The sequence below is a fragment of the Neolamprologus brichardi genome, chromosome 22 (genome assembly GCF_056152115.1).
Source record: "Neolamprologus brichardi isolate AB-2024 chromosome 22, ASM5615211v1, whole genome shotgun sequence".
Taxonomy (NCBI): Eukaryota; Metazoa; Chordata; class Actinopteri; order Cichliformes; family Cichlidae; genus Neolamprologus; species Neolamprologus brichardi.
Genome location: NC_142124.1, coordinates 22,164,234 through 22,185,766, shown reverse-complemented (window position 1 = coordinate 22,185,766; position 21,533 = coordinate 22,164,234). Strand labels below are relative to the sequence as shown.

Genomic DNA, 21,533 nt, shown 5'->3' with positions numbered 1-21,533 from the left:
AGGCAAACTGGGTGTGTTGATGTGGTAGCATACCAGGTTTGCTGGTACGCCAGCTGAGCTTGACCTGCCTGAATAGAACAGACGTTCTTAAAGCATTATTATATGCTTTAAATGGGAAAGTGTCATGTTATGTCAAGCATAAGCAAATCTCATTAATCCACAGTCTGGGCAGATTTTTCTTTTTAAAATGTCAATCATATGACACTGTGAATTTCAATAATTGTAGAATTTATAGAAAGGCTGTTGTATTGCTGGGTTTATTTAAGAAACTGTTGACATAAGCAAACTTGTCAACGGCACAACATTAGTCCTCAGCAAAAGAATAATGATATTCAGTTTCCCACTTGGCATTAAAAAAAAAAGCCCTCAGCGCACATCTGGATTAACGATCATTAAAGGACGAGGTGCCACAGAAAACATGCTTGTGCCTAGAAGAACTGCAAACATATTCCATCACCTCGTGCTCTTCTCCCTTTAAACCACAAATCTGATTGCTGTGTTTCATTCAATTTAGTTTGCCATTTGTTGCTAATTAATTTAAATTTCTCAGCTACCAAAAGATCAAAACAAAGCAGATTGCTAAGATCAGGTGATTTCTGTTTATCAACACTATTAAAACGTAATCTGAGTGCTGAGTGGGGTGACTTATGCTTCAAATTACACCGAATTCTTTTAAACAAAAATAATCATTTCATTACTTAGCTGAATTCATTATTATAAATATGAACTGATGACATAAATAACTATTGAATAGATACAGTCCCAACCTATATGGGAAAGAAATAGTAAAAACATATATGATTTACTCATGAAAGTGGCCACTTTCTCATTACTTTCATATATTTTTTTAGTAAGTATCCAAAACATACAAGTTTCATTATATAATTTTTCAAGGGATCTTATGTGTTTTCACTCTTGTATGCTTTTCATACAAGTGTCATACAAGACAGATACAAACTTTATAAGATTTATATATATCTTTTCCATATGGGAATGCATCTGTTCTAACTGTACCTGTTCTCCTAATCATGAAAGGTTCTTTTTATTTCTATTACTTTTTTGTTCATATTAAAATTAATGGGAAATACTAGTGAGTGTACATGCAGGGTTAGAGTATGAAATGTACCTCCTCTTACACTATATTCCCAAAAGTATTTGGCCATCTGTCTTCACACGCATATGAATTTGAGTGACATTCTTAATCTATAGGGTTTAATATGATGTCATCCCACCCTTTGCAGCTATAAGAGCTTCAACTCCACTGAGAAGGCATTCCACAAGGTTTAGGAGTGGGTTTATCAGAATTTTTGACCATTCTTCCAGAAGCACAGAGGTGAGGTCAGACACTGATGTTGTATGAGAAAGCTGTCTCCCAAAGCTGTTCTACCGGGTTGAGATCGGGACTCTGTGCAGGCCAGTCAACTTCTTCCACATCAAACTTGCTCATCCAACTCCTAAAAAGCAACCCCACTCCATAATCTCCTCTCCACAAAATTTTAGACTTGGCACAATGCAGTCAGAAAAGTACTGTTCTCGTAGCCACTGCCTAACCCAAACTGATCTATCAGATTTCCAGGCAGACAAGTGCAACTCTTCTCTCCTAGAGTCCAGTGTTGGTATGGTTTACACCATTGCATCTCAAAATTTGCAGTGCACTTAGTGATCTAAGGCTTGGAAACAGCTGCATGGTTGTGGAAACCCACTCGATAAAGCTCTTTGTGCACTGTTCTTGAGCTAATCTAAAGGCCTCATGAAGTTTGGGGGTCTGTAACTATTCACTGAAGAAAATCAAACACTGCGCACTGAGTGTCTCAGCATCAGCCAACCCCACTCTGTGATTTTACATGGCCTACCACTTTGTAGCTGAGTTGCTCTCCTTCCAAAATTCTTCCATTTTGTTATAATACCACTAACAAGAGTGAAATATTTAGTAGTGAAGAAGTTTCACAACCGGACTTGTGGCATCCTATCAAGGTAATACACTGGAATTCACTGAGCTCCTTAGAGCGACCCAGTCTTTCACCGGTGTTTGTAGAAGCAGTCTGTATTGTTAGCTAATTGATTTTACACACCTGAGGCCTGTAGAAGTGATTGAAATGGCTGGATTCAAACATTTGGCTTGGTGAGTGAACACATTTATTTTAATTCATAAATACAGTATGCAAACAGCTGTAAAGTGGCCAATTGACAATTCAATAAGGAGAGATCATTTAAAAGAACTAAACATCATTTACTGAATCTGTCAATTAGACTTCAATGCCACGTAGCAGAGCAGAGTCCAGGACATGAAACAGAGGCAGACTGGCTTGCAAAAAGCAGGCAAGGATATGATTGGTACAGAGTGATGATGACAGATTTGAGTTTGACAGTGTGGGACAGCATAAGTGATGTAAAAAACAGATTGGCAGCCTAAACACCAAGAAATGTAGCCAGATGAGTAAATACATATCTTCCTTGTTGAACACATACGCTTCTTTAGTTTGCGTCCTTAGTGATCCCTGTAGTATGTGAAATCATATTTGACTGTGAAATCACATTGACTTGAATAAAAATGGATGGTATGCAAGGAGAGCAGAGCTGAATGAAAACTATAGTAGATGCCAATATTTTTCTTTGAAAGAATACTATCTAGATACATAAAAAACCTACACAGAAAAAGTGTTGTTTCTCCATTGTATTTGTGTCTTAAAACATTTCCACTTGTTTCTACAGATAGTACGCTTTTGTTTGTGCTGTGAAGTCTTTTTTGTTTTTGTTTTTTTCACAAAGGTTGTATTATATGAGGAAGTCAACATTTGCAGACTTAACTTGAGATGAGAGTTACTAAGCAACCACCAGCCATTGGTACTGGCATAATAAATGCAGATGCTAGTTCAATTCAATTCAATTCAATTCAATTTTATTTATATAGCGCCAAATCACAACAAATGTCGCCTCAAGGCGCTTCATAGATACAGAGAAAAGCCCAACAATCATATGACCCCCTATGAGCAAGCACTTTGGCGACAGTGGGAAGGAAAAACTCCCTTTTAACAGGAAGAAACCTCCGGCAGAACCAGGCTCAGGGAGGGGCGGCCATCTGCTGCGACCGGTTGGGGTGAGAGAAGGAAGACAGGATAAAGACATGCTGTGGAAGAGAGACAGAGATTAATAACAGATACGATTCAATACAGAGAGGTCTGTTAATACATAGTGAGTGAGAAAGGTGACTGGAAAGGAAAAACTCAATGCATCATGGGAATCCCCCGGCAGCCTACATCTATTGCAGCATAACTAAGGGAGGATTCAGGGTCACCTGGTCCAGCCCTAACTATATGCTTTAGCAAAAAGGAAAGTTTTAAGCCTAATCTTAAAAGTAGAGATAGTGTCTGTCTCCCGAATCCAAACTGGAAGCTGGTTCCACAGAAGAGGGGCCTGAAAACTGAAGGCTCTCCCTCCCATTCTACTTTTAAATACTCTAGGAACAACAAGTAGGCCTGCAGAGCGAGAGCGAAGTGCTCTAATAGGGTGATATGGTACTACAAGGTCATTAAGATAAGATGGGGCCTGATTATTTAAGACCTTGTATGTGAGGAGCAGGATTTTGAATTCAATTCTGGATTTAACAGGAAGCCAATGAAGGGAAGCCAAAACAGGAGAAATATGCTCTCTCTTTCTAGTCCCTGTCAGTACTCTTGCTGCAGCATTTTGGATTAACTGAAGGCTTTTCAGTGAGTTTTTTGGACATCCTGATAATAATGAATTGCAGTAGTCCAGCCTGGAAGTAATAAATGCATGAACTAGTTTTTCAGCGTCACTCTGAGACAGGATATTTCTAATTTTAGAGATGTTGCGCAAATGGAAGAACGCAGTCTTACATATTTGTTTAATATGTGCGTTGAAGGACATATCCTGGTCAAAAATGACTCCAAGGTTCCTCACAGTGTTACTGGAGGCCAAGGTAATGCCATCCAGAGTAAGAATCTGGTTAGATACCATATTTCTAAGCTTTTCAGCGCCGAGTACAATGACCTCAGTTTTATCTGAGTTGAGAAGCAGAAAGTTAGTGGCCATCCAAGTTTTTATGTCTTTAAGACATTCCTGCAGTTTAACTAATTGGTGTGTGTTATCTGGCTTCATGGACAGATAGAGCTGGGTGTCATCTGCATAGCAGTGAAAATGTATGCTATGTCTTCTAATGATGCTGCCTAGGGGAAGCATGTATAATGTAAACAGAATTGGTCCTAGCACTGAACCCTGTGGAACTCCATAATTAACCTCAGTGTGTGAAGAGGACTCTCCATTTACATGCACAAATTGGAGTCTATTAGATAGATATGATACAAACCACTGCAGTGCAATACCTGTAATACCTACAGCATGTTCTAATCGCTCTAATAGAATATTATGGTCAACAGTATCGAATGCTGCACTAAGGTCAAGAAGGACAAGCACAGAGATGAGTCCACTGTCAGAGGCCATAAGAAGATCATTTGTAACCTTCACTAAAGCTGTTTCTGTGCTGTGATGAGCTCTGAAACCTGACTGAAACTCTTCAAATAAACCATTTCTCTGCAGATGATCTGTTAGCTGTTTGACAACTACTCTTTCAAGGATTTTTGATATGAAAGGAAGGTTGGAGATTGGCCTATAATTAGCTAAGACTGCTGGGTCTAGAGATGGCTTTTTGAGTAAAGGTTTAACTGCAGCTACCTTGAAGGCCTGTGGTACATAGCCGATTATTAGAGATAGGTTGATCATATATAAGATCGAAGAATTAATCAATGGCAGAACTTCTTTGAGCAGTTTTGTAGGAATGGGGTCTAAAAGACACGTTGATGGTTTGGAGGAAGTAATTATTGACGTTAACTCAGAAAGATCGATTGGAAAAAAAGAGTCTAACTTAACATCAATGGAACTACAAGTAGCTGTAGATAATATTACATCTGTGGGATGATTATTGGTAATTTTTTCTCTAATGATAAAAATTTTATTTGTGAAGAAGTTCATGAAGTCATCACTAGTTAACGTTAAAGGGATGGTTGGCTCAAAAGAGCTCTGGCTTTTTGTCAGCCTGGCTACAGTGCTGAAGAGAAACCTGGGGTTGTTCTTATTTTCTTCAATCAGTGACGAATAGTAAGCTGTTCTGGCTTTGCGGAGGGCTTTCTTATAAAGCAACAAACTATTTCTCCAGGCTAAATGATGATCCTCTAAATTTGTGACACGCCATTTCCTCTCCAGATTACGAGTCGTCTGCTTGAGGGTACGTGTTTGAGAATTATACCACGGGGTCATGTACTTCTGATTAGAGACCTTAGTTTTCACTGGAGCTACAGTATCCAGAGTCGTACGTAGTGAGGAGGTGAAATTATTAACAAGATAATCGACCTCTGTTGGGGTAGCGTTCAGATAGCTGCTCTGCTCTGTGTTGGTACAGGGCATTGACGATGATAACAGTGGCTGGATTATATTCTTAAACTTAGTTACAGCGCTTTCAGAAAGACATCTACTTTGATAAAGTCCACTCTCCACTGCTGCGTAATCAATTATTGTAAATGTAAATGTTATCAAGAAATGATCAGACAGGAGAGGGTTTTCAGGAAACACTGTTAAATGTTCAGTTTCTATGCCATATGTTAAAACCAGATCTAGAGTGTGATTAAAGTGGTGGGTGGGTTCTTTTACATTTTGAGAGAAACCAATTGAGTCTAACAACAGATTGAATGCCATGTTGAGGCTGTCATTTTTAGCATCTACATGGATGTTAAAATCACCCACAATAATTATTTTATCTGAGCTCAGAACTAAATCAGATATAAAGTCTGAGAAATCAGACAGAAACTCTGTGTAAGGCCCAGGTGGACGATAGATGATAACAAGTAAGACTGGTTTCTGAGTTACACAGCTGGGGTGGATAATGTTAAGCATCAGGCTTTCAAATGAATTAAAAGTCTGTCTTGGTCTTTCATTAATTAATAGACTGGTGTGAAAAATTGCTGCCACACCGCCCCCTCGACCTGTGCTTCGAGATTTCTGGTAGTTAGAATGACTCGGGGGTGTTGATTCATTTAAACTAACATAATCATCCTGCTGCAACCAGGTTTCTGTAAGGCAGAGTAAATCAATTTGTTGATCATTTATTAAGTCATGTACTAACAGAGACTTGGAAGAGAGAGACCTAATATTTAATAATCCACATTTCACTGTTTTACTCTTTGGTTCAGATGTGGATACTGTATTGTTCTTTCTTTGTAAATGTTTAAGTTGTTTGTTGCTGGTTTTTAGTTTGTTTTTTGTCTTTTTGGAAGCAGACACAGTCTCTATGGAGATGGGTTTTTGGGGGGGTAGCAGGAGGAGAGAAGCTGCAGAGAGGCGTGTAAGACTGCAACTCTGCTTCCTGGTCCCAACTCTGGATAGTCATGTTTTGAGGGGTTTAATAAATTTGTCGATATTTCTAGAAATGAGAGCTGCTCCATCCAAAGTGGGATGGATGCCATCTCTCCTAACAAGACCAGGTTTCCTCCAGAAGGTTTGCCAATTATCTATGAAGCCCACATCGTTTCTGGGACACCACTCAGACAGCCAGCAATTTAAGGAGAACATGCGGCTAAACATGTCACTCCTGGTCTGATTGGGGAGGGGACCAGAGAAAACTACAGAGTCCGACATTGTTTTGGCAAAGTTGCACACCGATTCAATATTGATTTTAGTGACCTCCGATTGGCGTAACCGGGTGTCATTACTGCCGACGTGAATTATGATTTTATTGAATTTACGTTTACCCTTAGCCAGCAGTTTTAAATTTCCTTCAATGTCGCCTGCTCTGGCCCCTGGAAGACAATTGACTATGGTTGCCGGTGTCTCTAGCTTCACATGTCTGAGAACAGAATCACCAATTACCAGAGTTTGACCCCCAGCGGGTGTGTCACCGAGTGGGGAAAAACGGTTAGACACATGAACGGGTTGGTGGTGTACCTGGGGCTTCTGTTTAGGACTACGCTTCCTCCTCACCGTTACCCAGCCTTTCCCCAGCTGCTTGGGGTCTGCCGGGGAACAGCTAGCGGGGCCTACGCTATCTTCGGCTGCACCAGCTACAGGGGCCTGGCTAGCTAAGGGTGAGTGCAAGGTGCGAAGCCGAGTCTCCAGATCAGTAATCCTGGCCTCCAGAGCTGCAAATATGCTACATTTGTTACAGATATCATTACCGCTAAAGGAGGCCGAGGAGTAACTAAACATCTGACACAATGAGCAAGAAAGTGCAGAAGGGACAGGTGAAGTAGCCATGGTGCTAACGGGTCGGCTACGAGCTAAGCTAGCGAAACAGTACAGAGACAGTGAGTGAATACTTTGGCTATAAATTAGGTAGTGAGTACACAGAAAGTGTGCTTCGGATGAAGCACGTGAAGATTATACTGTGAAAAAAGAATGTATTTAGAAGTTGTTTAATTAAACTGCTAAGCAAATAAGCTACTCAGAAACACCACTGTGTTTGAGCAGGAACAGGAAGTGATACTATACCACAGAGCGAGCGAACACCAAGTGACAGCGCCACCGACCGACTAGTAATTTCTATACACTACTCACCTACAACAGCACAGCCATCTGGCTAAAACTGTATAGTTATTGTGCTACCAAAACTGCTCTGACTGCATGCCTACAGGAGATTTTCTGGTAGCAGCTAATCTTTTGTGTCTTGTAGTTTATTGATGGGATGGGGGGTCCGTGTGTTTCTGGCGTGTTCTGGCACATCCTGTGGATGCTCAATCAGTTTGGGATGTGGGGGGTTTGGAGTCTGGCTCAACACCTTGTAATAATCTTTGAACTGCTTCTGAACAATATGTCATGTTACAGAGTATGGACCAGTCACATGGATGGTATGTAGCAAAGTAACATCCACATAGATTCCAAAACCCAAGTTTCCAAGCAGAACGCTGCAATATAACAAGATGCAGTTTACTTACAGTACACCACCTGTCTAAAGCTTAAAACCACTTTAACACCAGATGACCTGTTTCTGGCTATTTCTATTCATAATGTTGAAGCAGATATTCCATGAAGAGTCCATATATATTAGATGGTTTAAAGTTTAACTTCAGCTCCTTTGTGCCTTCAGCTGTCTGACATTTCTTTCTTCATTTCATTCTTTTTGTTGTATCTCTGGCTTTTCCTTCTTAAGATTATAATTGATAATTTATATGCTGACCAGAGCAAGACCAGAGGAACAATAGTTAGAACCAGTAACCTTCCAATGTACACATGGGCATGCATAAAATGTGAACAATCTACTGTAAATCATATCCAAGACATAACAGTAGTAGCCTCTTTTCCTTGACTGAAGGCTTTTCCATTTGAATTCAGTTATTCATAGGTTCAACTAGTGTGCATTCAAATAGCCAGCAAAGCAGGATGATAATTAAGTAATGAAATCCACCTGGGGTGGAAAAAAGAACCTGCTTTGTCAGTGGCTTATAAGTGAGAATAGGCAGATTGTAAGTAAGGTGAACTGGATTTATAATACAAATTCAGTGGATTTTACAAAATGAGGGCTTCTGGGTGTCAAATATGGTTGGTTTTCTCCATATACTTTGCAAAAATAAATGAGAGAGAGAGAGAAAAAGAGTTTAGACTCACTGATTGCAACTGATCAGTCCTAAATTCATTCTGCAGAAAAAAGTCAATTACTCCAAACTTAAGATAACACAAATTATGTTCAGCAAAAAAGAAAGAAAAGGGGGTATGTTGGATATTGCTTTAACCCTCCAGAACCCTCTCACCTTCATGGACACAGTCTAGGACTTTTTAGAGACACAGACACCCGTAGTAATGTCTTCAGCAATTTCTGATCCTTTAAAAAAAGGAAATTTACTGACCTGCAGCAAGATCTGTACCACGTTTGAAACAACCTACTTGCCTATTACCTTGTAAAAATTGTGTCCAAGTACACCTGGTATATATCTGAGGCTGCTCACTCAACAAATTCTGCTTTTTCATGCTGCCTGTGTCTCAGCATTATGCACTAAGTGTCTTTTAGCATGGGTGCCTTAACACAATAGTCCCAGCAGTATTGGCTGCTGGCAGGTTCTTCCCATTTTAAAGGCCTATAAAACCTTCATTGGGAGGCTGGGGGGGTGGAAAAGTTATGTCACAGATGTATCATTCATGAGACGGCAGCTCTCATCCCATTTGGACATTTGTGTTATGCACTTTGATTTTCCCTTGCTGGTTTTTTTCATTTTCACTCAATTTGTTCTTTCGCTTTCACTTGCTGATTCGGTTTAGGCACTAAAAAGTACTTGGCTAGATTTAGGAAAGATCGTGGCTCAAAGTACAATACACCCCTTCAGAAGAGTAGTCCTGCACTTTGAAAATTAAAGGCTTGTAGATGACAGACCCGTCTCTCTAATGCCATAACCCAGTGCAGCACCAAATGACACCTTGTGGATAACTCATAAAACAGCATTATTTTATGCCCCAGGAAATGACAATGGGCTGACCAGAAAGAGAGAAAGCAGTGTGTTCAACAAAACTACACCCACCCCAGACACAGCCGGTTCACCTTGCTGCTGCCTGGCAAGCATTACAGAAATATTAGCTGTCGCGCTACCAGACGCTGAAGCCGTTCCTTACCTCAGGCAGGCTGCGAGAGTGCTTCATTCATAATCCGCTTTCCACTCTGTTTTATTTTTGTGACTTGATTATTTATTCATTCATTTCTAACTTTTTTCTGTTTGCTTTTTAGCTTTTTATAAAAAAGGACAACATCAGCAATTTAGTCACAGAGTGTTGTTCTCCACTACGATAATTAAACTTGAACTTGAATCAAATTGTGATACAAAGGCTTCAGTACGAAACAGTACAGAACTGCTCAGCTGTGACTGACAGAGGCATGCATCATTTATAAAAACTAACTTTTAAAAATTGTTTTACACAGTGAACACAGCGTTAGACAGAGGACAAAGACTAAAGATGTGAAAACAGGCAGATTTATTGAAGATACACAATAAAGCTTAGTGCTTTCTTTTTCTTTGTATTTCTTTTTTAATCCCACTATGACTCTACCCTCAAGAGGAAAAGCAACGTGTGGTAAATAACTTGCTATAAAAGATTTTTTTGTTATTGTAGTAGCACTTTTCCTCATTCTTTTATCAATTAAGTACCAGGCAAGGTTATTTGCAAATGCACGTGGTATTTGGGCCAAAGTTGTGGGCAGCAGTGCTTTTGCTGGCCTACTCTGCTTTTTAATACACAGTAATTTTGGGTAAAAAAAAAAAAAGTGTGGCATACAGTACAGAAAAGCCCCAGTGGTGTGGATACAGATAAATAGCCTTGAGATGAGAAAGTATTAAATGGCTCCCATGGTAGAGGTAGCAAGAAGAATTGGATGGATTTTCTTGTGCATGTGTTATTAAGGGAGCATTTATAAAATCATTTTGAGGTTAAGTGCACATCAGCCTTAAAAAAAATGGGATACTAGCCCTTAGTAAGACTGGGGGTTTTAATTCCCATACAGCATCTATAAAAATGGAAAGAGAGAAACATGCAGAAATAACATGCATGTGCACAAGCAGGTTACATGGAAGTCTAACCTATACGAACACTGCGAAGGCGACAGAATTTGGTGACAGAATCAGATGAAACCAAAGCAGTCAAGAGTGCAAACGATGCTCCGTCACTCCCACTCTGTTCCATCTCCTTTCTTCCCCCTTCCTTGCTGCTTTTGACATTTCGTCACAACAGTGCAGCATCTTTAATAGCAGAAGTGCTACCGAACAGTTTTTTCACAAATACCGAACCGCATGAATGTCAAAATGGAAGATTTCACCTGAGGCTGGTGCCCTGTACTTATAGAGGACCTACCAGCAGCAGTCAGTGACATGGAATGATCTGTAAATGGGTGGAGAGCAGTGAGTATCAAGAGGTATGCTTGTGACGTGCAGAGGCAGGGCTGAGATAAAATGCAGGACAATTCGAGAGCTCTTAAATCCAGGCTGATAAACGTCTGATTCATCGCAGTGTGTGTAAGTACATGTGTGTGTCATTGTTCATTCATTCTTGAAACGAGGAAAAAGAGGCAAAGACACCGTGCTCCTTTTTAAACAACACTTTTTTTTGTTGTTGTTGCTTTTTCATTGAGGTCCCGTGCATCAGGTGACACGGCTCTCTCGTACGTGTGCTGTGTTTACGCATGTATGTCTGTTGGTGTGCATCGTGGACATGTGAGGTGGGATGCGTGGTGATGGATTAGGGCTGGAACTAATGTGTTCGTCCACCTGTGAAATGAGAACCAGGGGAAAGGGGACAGGTGGAGGAGGGCCCCATCACACTCACATCAGGCTTCCTGTAGACATAACTTGACACTTTTTGATGATTTGATGGCAAACGCACAAACAAACGCATACTTCTTTGCCCTCTACATTTTCCCCCTTTCTTGTTTTCTTCCTCTAAGAAAGCCCGGCACAAAACAGATCTGACAGACGCACAATTCATAGACTCGCTTGAAGTGCAAGACACGTTTGACCACACCGTCAGAAAAGGAGGCCATGGATGAGGTGAGCAGACACACACAGAAAAATCAAGCACAACCAATACCTCTGTTGGGGTATTTTCAAAGTGCATCAAAGAAGAAATACCGTATTACAGCAGTACCATTTACTGTGACATGACTGACATTCTCTTATCTTTTCTTTGTGCTGTCTCTCTCACAAGTGAAGTATTTTGTATTATAGTGTAACTCTTGTCAGGCCCATTGTACTACATTGTGCACAGTGTGTATACAGTATAGACATGAATTATACACGTTTTTCAAGCAAATTTCAAAATAATAATAACTTTCACAAGTTAGTAGAGTCAAACCAAGGTAAAAAAAAAAAAAAGCTAAAACCAAATGTAAAAAAAACATTTTAGTAAAATAAAAAATGGAAACTTGCAAAAAAAAAAATTACTTCTCCAGATGACTTCAAGACTGTGAGTCAACTGCTTTTAAAAGTGTCTTTATTGTAATATCTCTCCTGGTTTTCCTTAATCTCCCCTTTGACACATGTCCTCTATACATTAATAATTTAAAAGGTTAAACTCACACTGAATGTCACGATACTGGGCCGTGTGACTCAGTGTTTGAGTTGTATTGTATTTTGTTATTAATTTGTGCCTATAGTTGCTGTTCTAGTCTGTTGTTTGCGGATCCTTTTGTGTCTTCTCCCCTGTTCGAAGTCTCCCTGCTTCGTGGGTCTGTTTCATGTCTGTGGTTCTTGTTGTCAAGTTCGTGACATGTCTGTGTCTTGTCATGTTTCCTGTTTATTTTGAAAGTTTTGTTTCCATCTTCTATGTGCTTAGTTTACACTTCCACTGTGGCGTCATTATGTTCGTTCTAGTCAGCTGTTTCCTCATGTGTCTCCACTTCCCCTGGTCTCCTCATTTGTGTATTTAAGTCCTCAGTCTCCCTGTGTTCAGCGTCACGTCGTATGCATATGTACCACCATGTTTTCCTCATCAAGGTCATAGTTTAAAAAGTCATAGTTTAGTTCATAGTTCAGTCTTGTTTGCCGTTTTGTTTGTTTACTCATTCTTTCAGCCAAATAACGGCTCACTTTATTTTTGAAACTTAGTCTGGTTTCCACTGTGTCTGTTTCTGGGTCCACCTCATCTTCACACCGGCGCACCCCACGGTGACCTTGAAACCAGGGGCGATTTTAGCCAATTTTTGGGGGTGCTTCAGCAAATGAATCAAAGCACCATATTTGCTGATTGTGTGACACACTGCTAAAAATATAAAAAGCATACAGTCCTTGGTTGAGACGTAACATTTTAACAACAAAAGTTGAGCTGGAACAAACCTCCCAAAATGGTTTGTTCCAGCTCCACGTTCCCATACTCTGGCTCTGGCGCCGTTGCTGCCAGAGCGCTGGTGGCTGAGACGGTGCGGCGCGGAGGTGTTAGTGCCTGGCTCAAAACAGGACATATTAGTTGCATTTAACCTTCAGTTACCCTTTATATAGTTAGGTAGGAGTCAGACCATGTTTCTTTTTACTGAAAAACATTACACCCAGGTAACCTGGGTGTAAGAAAAAAAAAAAAAAAAAAATGTTTTCCCCGATGTTTGATACCCTACAATCCTTTCTACACTGTAGTAAAATCGGTAAAACTTGACCGTCTTGTTGCTCCCATTGAAATGTATATAGCCTATTTAAAACCTAAAACGTAAAATTGTCCGTAGCCTACTGTTGTTACCACTGTCCTGTTTGAAATGGATACTAACTAGCTAACTGACCGAATGCCCATTAACCTTATAACTCCTGTTGTGTGTGTGTGTGTATTTTGTACAGAGAGACAGCCAGGTTCATAATGGATATAAGGAAAATTTTATAAGGAAGTTGTTTTTTCTTGTTTTTTTTTTTTTTTTTTTTAAAAGTAGCCACATTCAGGTAAAAGTGTAAAATCAAATGATCCATCAATCAAGAATAATGTTGGATCAGTGTTTCAATATTTGTATCTTTTATTAGATGTTCATGTCGTTTGGTTATTTTCCTTTTGGTTGAAAGTAAACAGAGAGAGAACTTTTTGTTAGTGATCTTAATAGTATTTTTTCATATTAATGTAGTTTTTCATCTAATTGAATACAATCTATTTGTGTATGATTGTCAGTCCAAAGAGGGAGAGAGGAAAGAGGGGAACGTGAAGAGAAAGTACAAGGTCTATTTTAAAGCTGCTATACAGAATCTGCAAAACAAACTGGGTTGAAACATTTTTGACCCTCTTTAACAACATTCCAACATAATAGTATAATTGATTGGGGAGATTAAAATTAACTATATATTTTTATGTGGTTCAGCCACAACTCTACTAAAACCTCAGCCAGTAATAGGTAGGCCAACTTTTGGACCGTCCAGTTGTCTGTATGACTGCCGCAGCACGTGCGCCACATTTGTGCACTATCAGAAAGTGCCAAACGGTGCCCTGGTGGAGTGAGGAGCTGTAAAGAGTAGCAGAGTGCTCTCTTTATATTCTAAAAATGTTTTAAGATAGCTTGTTTCAAAGATTCTGTACAGCAGCTTTAAATGTTTTCCAAAAGCACACATACACTTATCAGTGTTTCTCAAACTTTTTACAGTGTGTACCACCTGAGAAAAATGTCAAGCTCTCCCAAGTACCACTATGAAAGCATGAAACTCATAAATCTTACAACACAAAATTAGTATTATTAAATTAGTAAAATTAGTGTCTGCAGTAAAGATTTTTATTTGTAATAATTTATTCTGTTTTGGGAGTGTTTTTTATGTATCTGTATTATATTATACATACACATTAGAAGTGAATCTCTGTCCAAAAAATGCACTCAGTTTACTTTTTTACTATGAGCATCAATTATTATTCTCCCTCAGTAATTAAGGTTAGGATATGTATTTTTTTTAATTCTAATCCATTCTTCTTTTGCAGCATTTAAATAACCTTTATCAGATTTGATGGTTTTGTTACAGACTTTTCAAAAAAGTGTTTTGCTTTTCTTTCTCAAATGTGGGGATTAAATTGTGTTAAAATGTACAAAACAGTGATGTCATGTTTTGAGACGAGGACCCAGGGACAGAGAGACTTGATGAATTTAAGAATCATATAATTTATCTTGCCTGGCTGGGCAGCTCTCTGGGTGCTCAGCACCCCCAAAGCTCTAATCCTAGAATCGCCCCTGCTTGAAACTAATAAAAACCGAAGTAAAATTAAACATTTTTTAAAAAACAAAGAAACTAAACTTCATCCATTCTCATCTGCTTATCCTTATCAGGGTCTCAGAGGGGCTGGAGCCTACCCCAGCTACCATAGGACAAGAGGCGGGGTACACCCTGGACAGTCTACACTGTAAAAAAATCCTGGTGATTTTACAGAAAAAACATCTGGCAGCTGTGGTTGCCAGAATAATTATGTAGAAAAAACTGTGAACTGGAAACAAGAATACTTAAAAAGCTGTAAAAATTACAGCTTAAAACCGTTATAATTTCCCCCAAGGGAAAGTGTGATTGGGGAGTGTGATTGTGTGTACAGTGTCTCTCTATGTTTGTCTCCACGTTGGTTGAGTGTTGAGTAATTGCATATGAGAGCATGAGGGTGGGAATCGATGTTTGTATCTGTGTGTGCCTGTATGTCTGTGTCTATATGTCAGGTTAGGTATCAGACGCCACCTCTCTGGGGACATCTCAGGACCTCTAAGGTATGGAGGCCTATCTCCCCCCACCACTTCCCCTGCCAGTGGCAGACCCCCTCAGACATCGGTGCGTTGGTGGTTCTTTGTGTCCGGGGATGGGCGCCCAGGTACACACCGGCTCAGTCCTTGGTGGCTGCTTATCGGGGCCTGGAGCCTGGGGCTCGCTCGGGCCACTTCGGGGGTGGGGTGACCTCGGCCTCTCGGCCTGGGGCTCGGTCACTCTGGCGCAGCTGGCTGCCGGCGGAGCTCACGGGCACGTCACTGCAACCCCCCCGGCTTCTGCTCCACCTTTTAAAAACAAGCGCGTCCATGCTCACAGGTGTACACACGGGTGCTCTCACACACAAACTACACCCTTTTTGGCTCCTACCTCAAAGCACACTGTGCGCTGTTGATATTACATGCTGCACAATAATGTTTAATATTTACTGTTATATTCCCATATATCATCGTGATGTTGTTTATTGTATTGCTCTCGTTTTCTTCTGCTTGCTTTCTTTTTTCTTTCTCAACAGGTGATCCAGGTGATTGATATATGTATTTTTTTTTTTGTCTGCTTATTTAGTTGGTTTTTGTTTTTTTGCCCTTTATCCCCGTCCCTCCTCTCCGCTGTTTTTTCCCCCTCTTCCTTTCTCCCTTTTCTTTTCCTAATTCAAGTCTGTCCCGTATCTAGCAAGTTAAAATAAAAAAATAAATAAAATAAACAATAAAAGGTGAATCAAATAGACCATTAAGGCAAGGCTGGGATGGTCAATTTGGTAAAGTGGGCATCTTTCCTCGCCTTTAGACAATAATTCTGATGGCAAAAGAACCAAACGGGACAGGCAAAATAAATAAATAAATAAACAAATAATAATAATAATAATTTCCCCCAAAAATAAATTTCAAGCCAGTAAATTCAACAGCCCTTTTATGTCAAATTAGCATGGCCAAACTGCTATTAAACACATTTTCCCTGTAAGATTTACAGAAAGTTGCTGCTTATTGTACACTAAATCTCAGTTTTGCAGAAAAAAAATACAACAGTAGAAAGCCTCATTATAAAACTGCTATTTAACAGATTTTTTCTGGTCTTTTCTGGTTTACTCAAAAGAGGTTTCTGATGTTCTGTACCTCTAACAGGTCTGCAACTTTAATGCATTACAGTCACGATAACATCTAATTTATTTTTCAATTTTCATTGTAAGTTTGGTTAGAACCCTGTTCTGACTTCTAACAAAGTGAAAATTGAAATAAGGTTATGAATTTATTGCTTTAAAATGTTATTGGTCTATGAAAAAATCCAAATAAATATATTAAAGGCAGTAACCCAATGGACAAAATGTAAGCATTTAAAATTGGAAACCAAATGCAGATATAAGTTTAAGAGTTAATATATTGAAAAGCTTAGGCCAAGACAATTTACAATTTAATTATTTAATGTAGTACAGTGAACTGTTACATCTGTCTGAAACACAGATTGTTTCAATAAAATGTGTTCATAAAAAAACAAAAACACAATGACAGAACCCCTGGCACTACTTTTAACTAATAAATGTAAGAATTTTTAAAAAGCAAATAAGAATTACTGTATTGCCTTTTCAAAATAGAACAATTGTACTAATATAAATATATCTTTTTCAAATTAAGGTACAGGAATGCAAATGAGGAATTACATAACCAACAATCATACAGAACAGAATAACATTGTCTGAAACTTTTCTGTGCCTCTTAAGCTTGAAGAACTGACCTGATAAAGGACTGAAATGACTCTTAGTGTGTTTAGTCCATGTTCAGACATCATGCCATTCATAATCTGAAAGTTCCTGTATCAAGGTAAGGACTCTTGGCTTCACGTAAAGACAGGATGTGTTTGTTTTCTCCACTTTAGTGCCCTTCTCTGGATTGATGGAGAAAAAACATCTTGGAAAAAAGAAAAACAGATGATTAGTTGAATTTGATAGAGAAGAACTTTACATCAATAACATTATATAATATTCACAATAATAACTCTTTATTCCAACAATTACTTTAAAGCTATTTAAATGGCAAAATGAAGTCCCCTAAACTCAAAGTCACTTCAACAACTACTATTTTTTCCAGTTAAGTGCTGGCTAAACTAATCCAAAAAGAAGTACCTCTGCAGAAACTCCAGGGTTGATGCCAGCTGTGATGGGTAATGAATGTTGAAGCAATAATAGCTCCCGAACATCATACACAGGGCAGAAATGAAGGAGGTGATGTTGTCGTGTACAATGTTTCGGTCCACGCTCAGCATAAACCGTTTAGAAGAATAACAGGACCGTCCTGAAAAGCAAATAAGAAATATGATCAGTACAGATATCAATATATCTGCGGGTTTAGGGGAGAGATATATAAGTACTTTGAAGGCCACTTTGACTAACCTTAAAGGGATTATGGCAACAAAACATTGTGCAACTTAAATTTGTTTCCAGATATAATGAAAATAAAAACCAAAAAGGGAACAGAAAAATAGAAGACAGAATGAGAGACCAAAAATAATAACTTACCACACACCACAATTGTGGGAGTCAAGTAAAACTGGTCCATCTGTACTTCCCCTGCCAGGCATGTGTCCTCCACATAACAGAACATCGCATCTTCTTTCTCATCAAAGCAGGACAGCAGAAGTAGCACCATGTCTTTGACGTCTTCAGAGCAACCAGTCAGCTCTCCCCTCACCACTTTAAGCTTGGTTACAGCCTGTAGGAGCTTTTTGTTCTTGTTCGCACAGACAGTATTCATGTAGTTCAGGAGCTGTTCCCCCTTCAGATCCACGTTGCGTATCAAAGTTTCATTAAGTCCAATTCCAGTGAGTTCCTTGAAGTGGACTTCCATGCCAAGTTCTGTAAACAAAAATGGCCATTCTTCCATGAGGTATTTTATAGTTTTTCCCTGGTTGACTTGTTTACGCTGTGTGTAGAAAGTCAGTTTCATTAGATTTTTGACTTCTTCAGGATTTGCATCAGTTTTCTAAAACATCATCTTAAGTTTTTCTTTTTTCAGTTACTGGCTCTCTGTAGTTTCTCCAAGGGGCAGGAATTTCACATCCCAGTCAATGCACCCATAAGTGTCTTGGATTGCTGCTCTCTGTTTTGAAGGGATAGACTCTTGAGTCTGACTCATTGTCAGACTCAAGAGTGTGATGCTTTCGTTGTCTTATTTTTGGGGTCGTAGATCGCTTCACATTGTCAATTCTGTACTCCAATTGCTTGACTAGAGAGTGATACCCTGGACCAATCACATCTCCCTCGATTATGTCTTGCAGAGATTTTGGATATTTTGCCACCATCTTTTTAGCAACTTCAGTAGAGTTCCTTTTACTTATCCTAGAGCTTTTTTTCATCATCTCAGAAACCACAGTCCGGACCATCTCCCTTCTCATGCGTGGACTTGGCCATTTCCCTCTCTCCAGTGATTGCATCAATTCCTCTGGAAACTTGTTCCATGGTATCTGGAAGGTATCCATTGAGTCTACACAAGGACTTTGGCTGCTGCTGGAGGAGGTTGAGGGTGATTTAGGTGAAACAGATTGTGAGGATTCAGGAGGTTGTGGTGAGGCACCAAGTGATGAGCTGCTGTTTTCAGGAGTATGACCTGCAAACAAACACACAGTCTCCAAAAGCCTTAGAGTCAGTTTCATAAGACTGCTGTGACACTGAATTCTTCCATAATTCTGAGTCTAATAAGCTGCTTAGTGTTTGTTTCACTGGTGTCATAGTTTCATCATTTCCTAATGTTAATTTTTCAGGCTCTACGTATTTGAATATCTTTTTGAATGTCTGAGTTCTTGTGTATGTCGTTCTCAGGAGGCCCTTATGACAGGTAGAAAACAGACTCCTTAATACAATCACAGATTTTAACAATAGTGTCATCTGTTAGGCACAAGTCATATTTTAAAAGTGAATGCAATTTACCTAAAGCATAATCCTGGCCCAACAAATGCATGTTTTGCATCTCTTCAACAATTGTCTGTATTGTTGAAGCTGGAAGAAGGAGCTGCCCTTGCAGTTTTAGGTAAAACAAACACACATTCCTGCCTTCATTTGTTGTTGCCTCATTAAGCTCTGGGGAGCATCTTCACCTGCAAATACAGCAGAAGACTGAGGAAGTGTCCCCCTATACATGTCGCTTATGCTTTCAACAGAGCATTCTCTATGTTTTCTGGACATATGAGCAGTAAATGATGATTTCACAGAGAACATACTTTTACAAACAGTTACTGGACATGCCACAGGTCGCCCCTCCACTATATATTGTTTTAAGTGGGATATAAGTTCTTTCACTGTGTGAAATTGGCGCTCACAGAATGTAGTGGTACATTTTAAGTCTGTAAAAGTTGCGCTACCAGCAATAGGGGGTGCAGGTACATTGTGAACCCGATAGAAATGGGCTTTAAAGGCCGCGTAAGCATAAAATGTACGCCTGCATTCACTACCGACGCATTTGAAAAAAGGATGGGGTTCGTTCCTGTGAACTCTACAATGCAGCACATAACCCCTCAACGTCTTCAGTGTTTTGTTGCAAAAAGAGCACGAAATCATTGTAGCTGTTGACAGCACATTTGTTTTAGGTTACTAACCTGGAAAACATACTCTATTTAAAGATAATGCAAAATGCAATGTTAGCTTACCAAAACTTTTGCTCGTGCTAAAATAGCTGAATATCTCAACGTATACACATCTTCACCACTCTGCTCGCAGACTGAGCGCGTAATGGCACGAGCCGCCAAGCTTGCTACTCCCGCAATAATTTAAGTAGTCCAATCAAAGAACAGAAACAAACTCTCATGCTCAGTGATTTGCCATGGTAGAGCTCGTGTACTTTTAAATACTAAGACACTTTGGGCATTAAAAAAATAAACATTTGAGCAAATGATTAAGTTAACTTTTACTAAATCTGGCTAAAATTGATTGTGCAAAATTAAAGAAATGACTAACATGGAGGAGATGACCAGCTGTCTATTTGAAAGATAATCAGCCCAGCACAGACTCTAGTCTGGCCCACTGGCCAGCTTTGGAAATTTGGATTTTAACAAATTTTGGATTTTTCTCCCGCTGAAAAAGACCTCCCCCATAGCCATTCATACTACACCAAAGTAATAAATTAACTAAATGAAAGAAAAGTTCCTGTCTTTTAACTGTCTATATAAAAAAAAAAAAAAACAGGACATTTTCTATGAATCAACAAAACCTTTCTATTTTATAATTACATGACAGTCTGGCCAGTGGGCTGTTATAACTTTTAGGTCATTTTTAACATTTATTTATTACAATTTAAGACTAAAGACTTATCGCCAAAGATTTAATTTATTTACTACAGCAGTTTGCCTTAAAAATTTAAAAAAACTGACAAGTACTGTTGAAATTGTACTGTCATATAAAGATATCTCTGATAACTTCTTTACACTGACAGAAATTGTACTGGTCTGGCCCACTTAGAAAGGGGTCTGTATGTGACCAACGTTGTAAATGAGTTTGAATGAATTTGTAAAATGTAATACAGATACTTTCTGAATTAAAAAAAAAACTAACAAAATATGTAATTTTAACATTTTGTTACCGTTTCAGTTGTACATGTTGACTTTTAAATTACAATTTTTCAGTGTTTATAAAACAGTAAACTGTAAATTCAACAAGAACATTTGATATTTAAAACATATTCCTACTGTAAAATTAACACTTTTATTTTATTCAGGTATATATGTATTATTTATAAAATGTTGATGTAAATTAAACATTGCTTTTTTGTTTTTCTATTTACACATTTTTGATGTCTAGATTTTGCACAATTTTACTGTTAATTTCACAAAAATTTTTTACAGTGTACTGCAGGGCTCACACAGAGAGACAGGCAACCATTTGCACTCATATCCACACCTATGGACAATTTAGAATTATCAATTATCCTAACCCTGTAACTACATGTCCCTGGATGGTGGAAGGAAGGCAGAACACCAAGAGAGAATCCTCACAAACACAGGGAGAACATGCAAACTGCACACAGCAAGGCCAGGTTGTGGAACTGAACTCAGGACCTTCTTTCTTGAAACAAGAAAAAAATTGGAAACTAAAAGAAACTAAGCTGGGTTAAAAACAAAAAGTCAAAACAACATAAAAAAAAAAGCTAATTAGAAAATGCAAAACTATACTAACTCTGATTCATACCATGCAATTGCTGAGAAAACGGAGAATTGCTATAGTTACTTGTAAAGTGTAACAATTTTCTTCTTCTCATCTCAAAAGCTCTGTAAATGATGGATGTGATACAGCTAATTTGTTTGGTTCAGTCTCAGAGTCAAATTGTTGTGACGTTTTAAATTGTTAACTGGTAACACTGTCACCGAATTGGCCGAACTGTA

The 21,533-nt window shown here is 38.9% G+C and overlaps 1 protein-coding gene across 1 annotated transcript; it reads right to left on the bottom strand.

Moving 5' to 3' along the window:
• Nucleotides 1-16,944: 16,944 nt before the first annotated feature.
• Nucleotides 16,945-18,169, bottom strand: LOC118453995 (uncharacterized). The gene is made up of 3 exons (XM_087834834.1): nt 17,683-18,169; nt 17,290-17,458; nt 16,945-17,074 (listed from the first exon to the last, which is right to left on the bottom strand). Exons 1-3 carry the CDS (start codon nt 18,107-18,109, stop codon nt 16,945-16,947), a joined length of 726 nt encoding a protein of 241 aa, XP_087690960.1. The 5' UTR covers nt 18,110-18,169.
• Between the last annotated feature and the right edge of the window lie 3,364 nt (nt 18,170-21,533).

Bases quoted from the DNA above. Each gene is read 5' to 3' on its own strand.
- LOC118453995 (XM_087834834.1), bottom strand. From the start codon at position 18,109: ATGAAACTGACTTTCTACACACAGCGTAAACAAGTCAACCAGGGAAAA. The intron at 17,459-17,682 runs GTAAGTTATTAT...TTTGCTTTTCAG, and splicing joins TCCCACAATTGTGGTGTGTG to GACGGTCCTGTTATTCTTCT. The intron at 17,075-17,289 runs GTACTTCTTTTT...CTTTTTTCCAAG, and splicing joins ACCCTGGAGTTTCTGCAGAG to ATGTTTTTTCTCCATCAATC.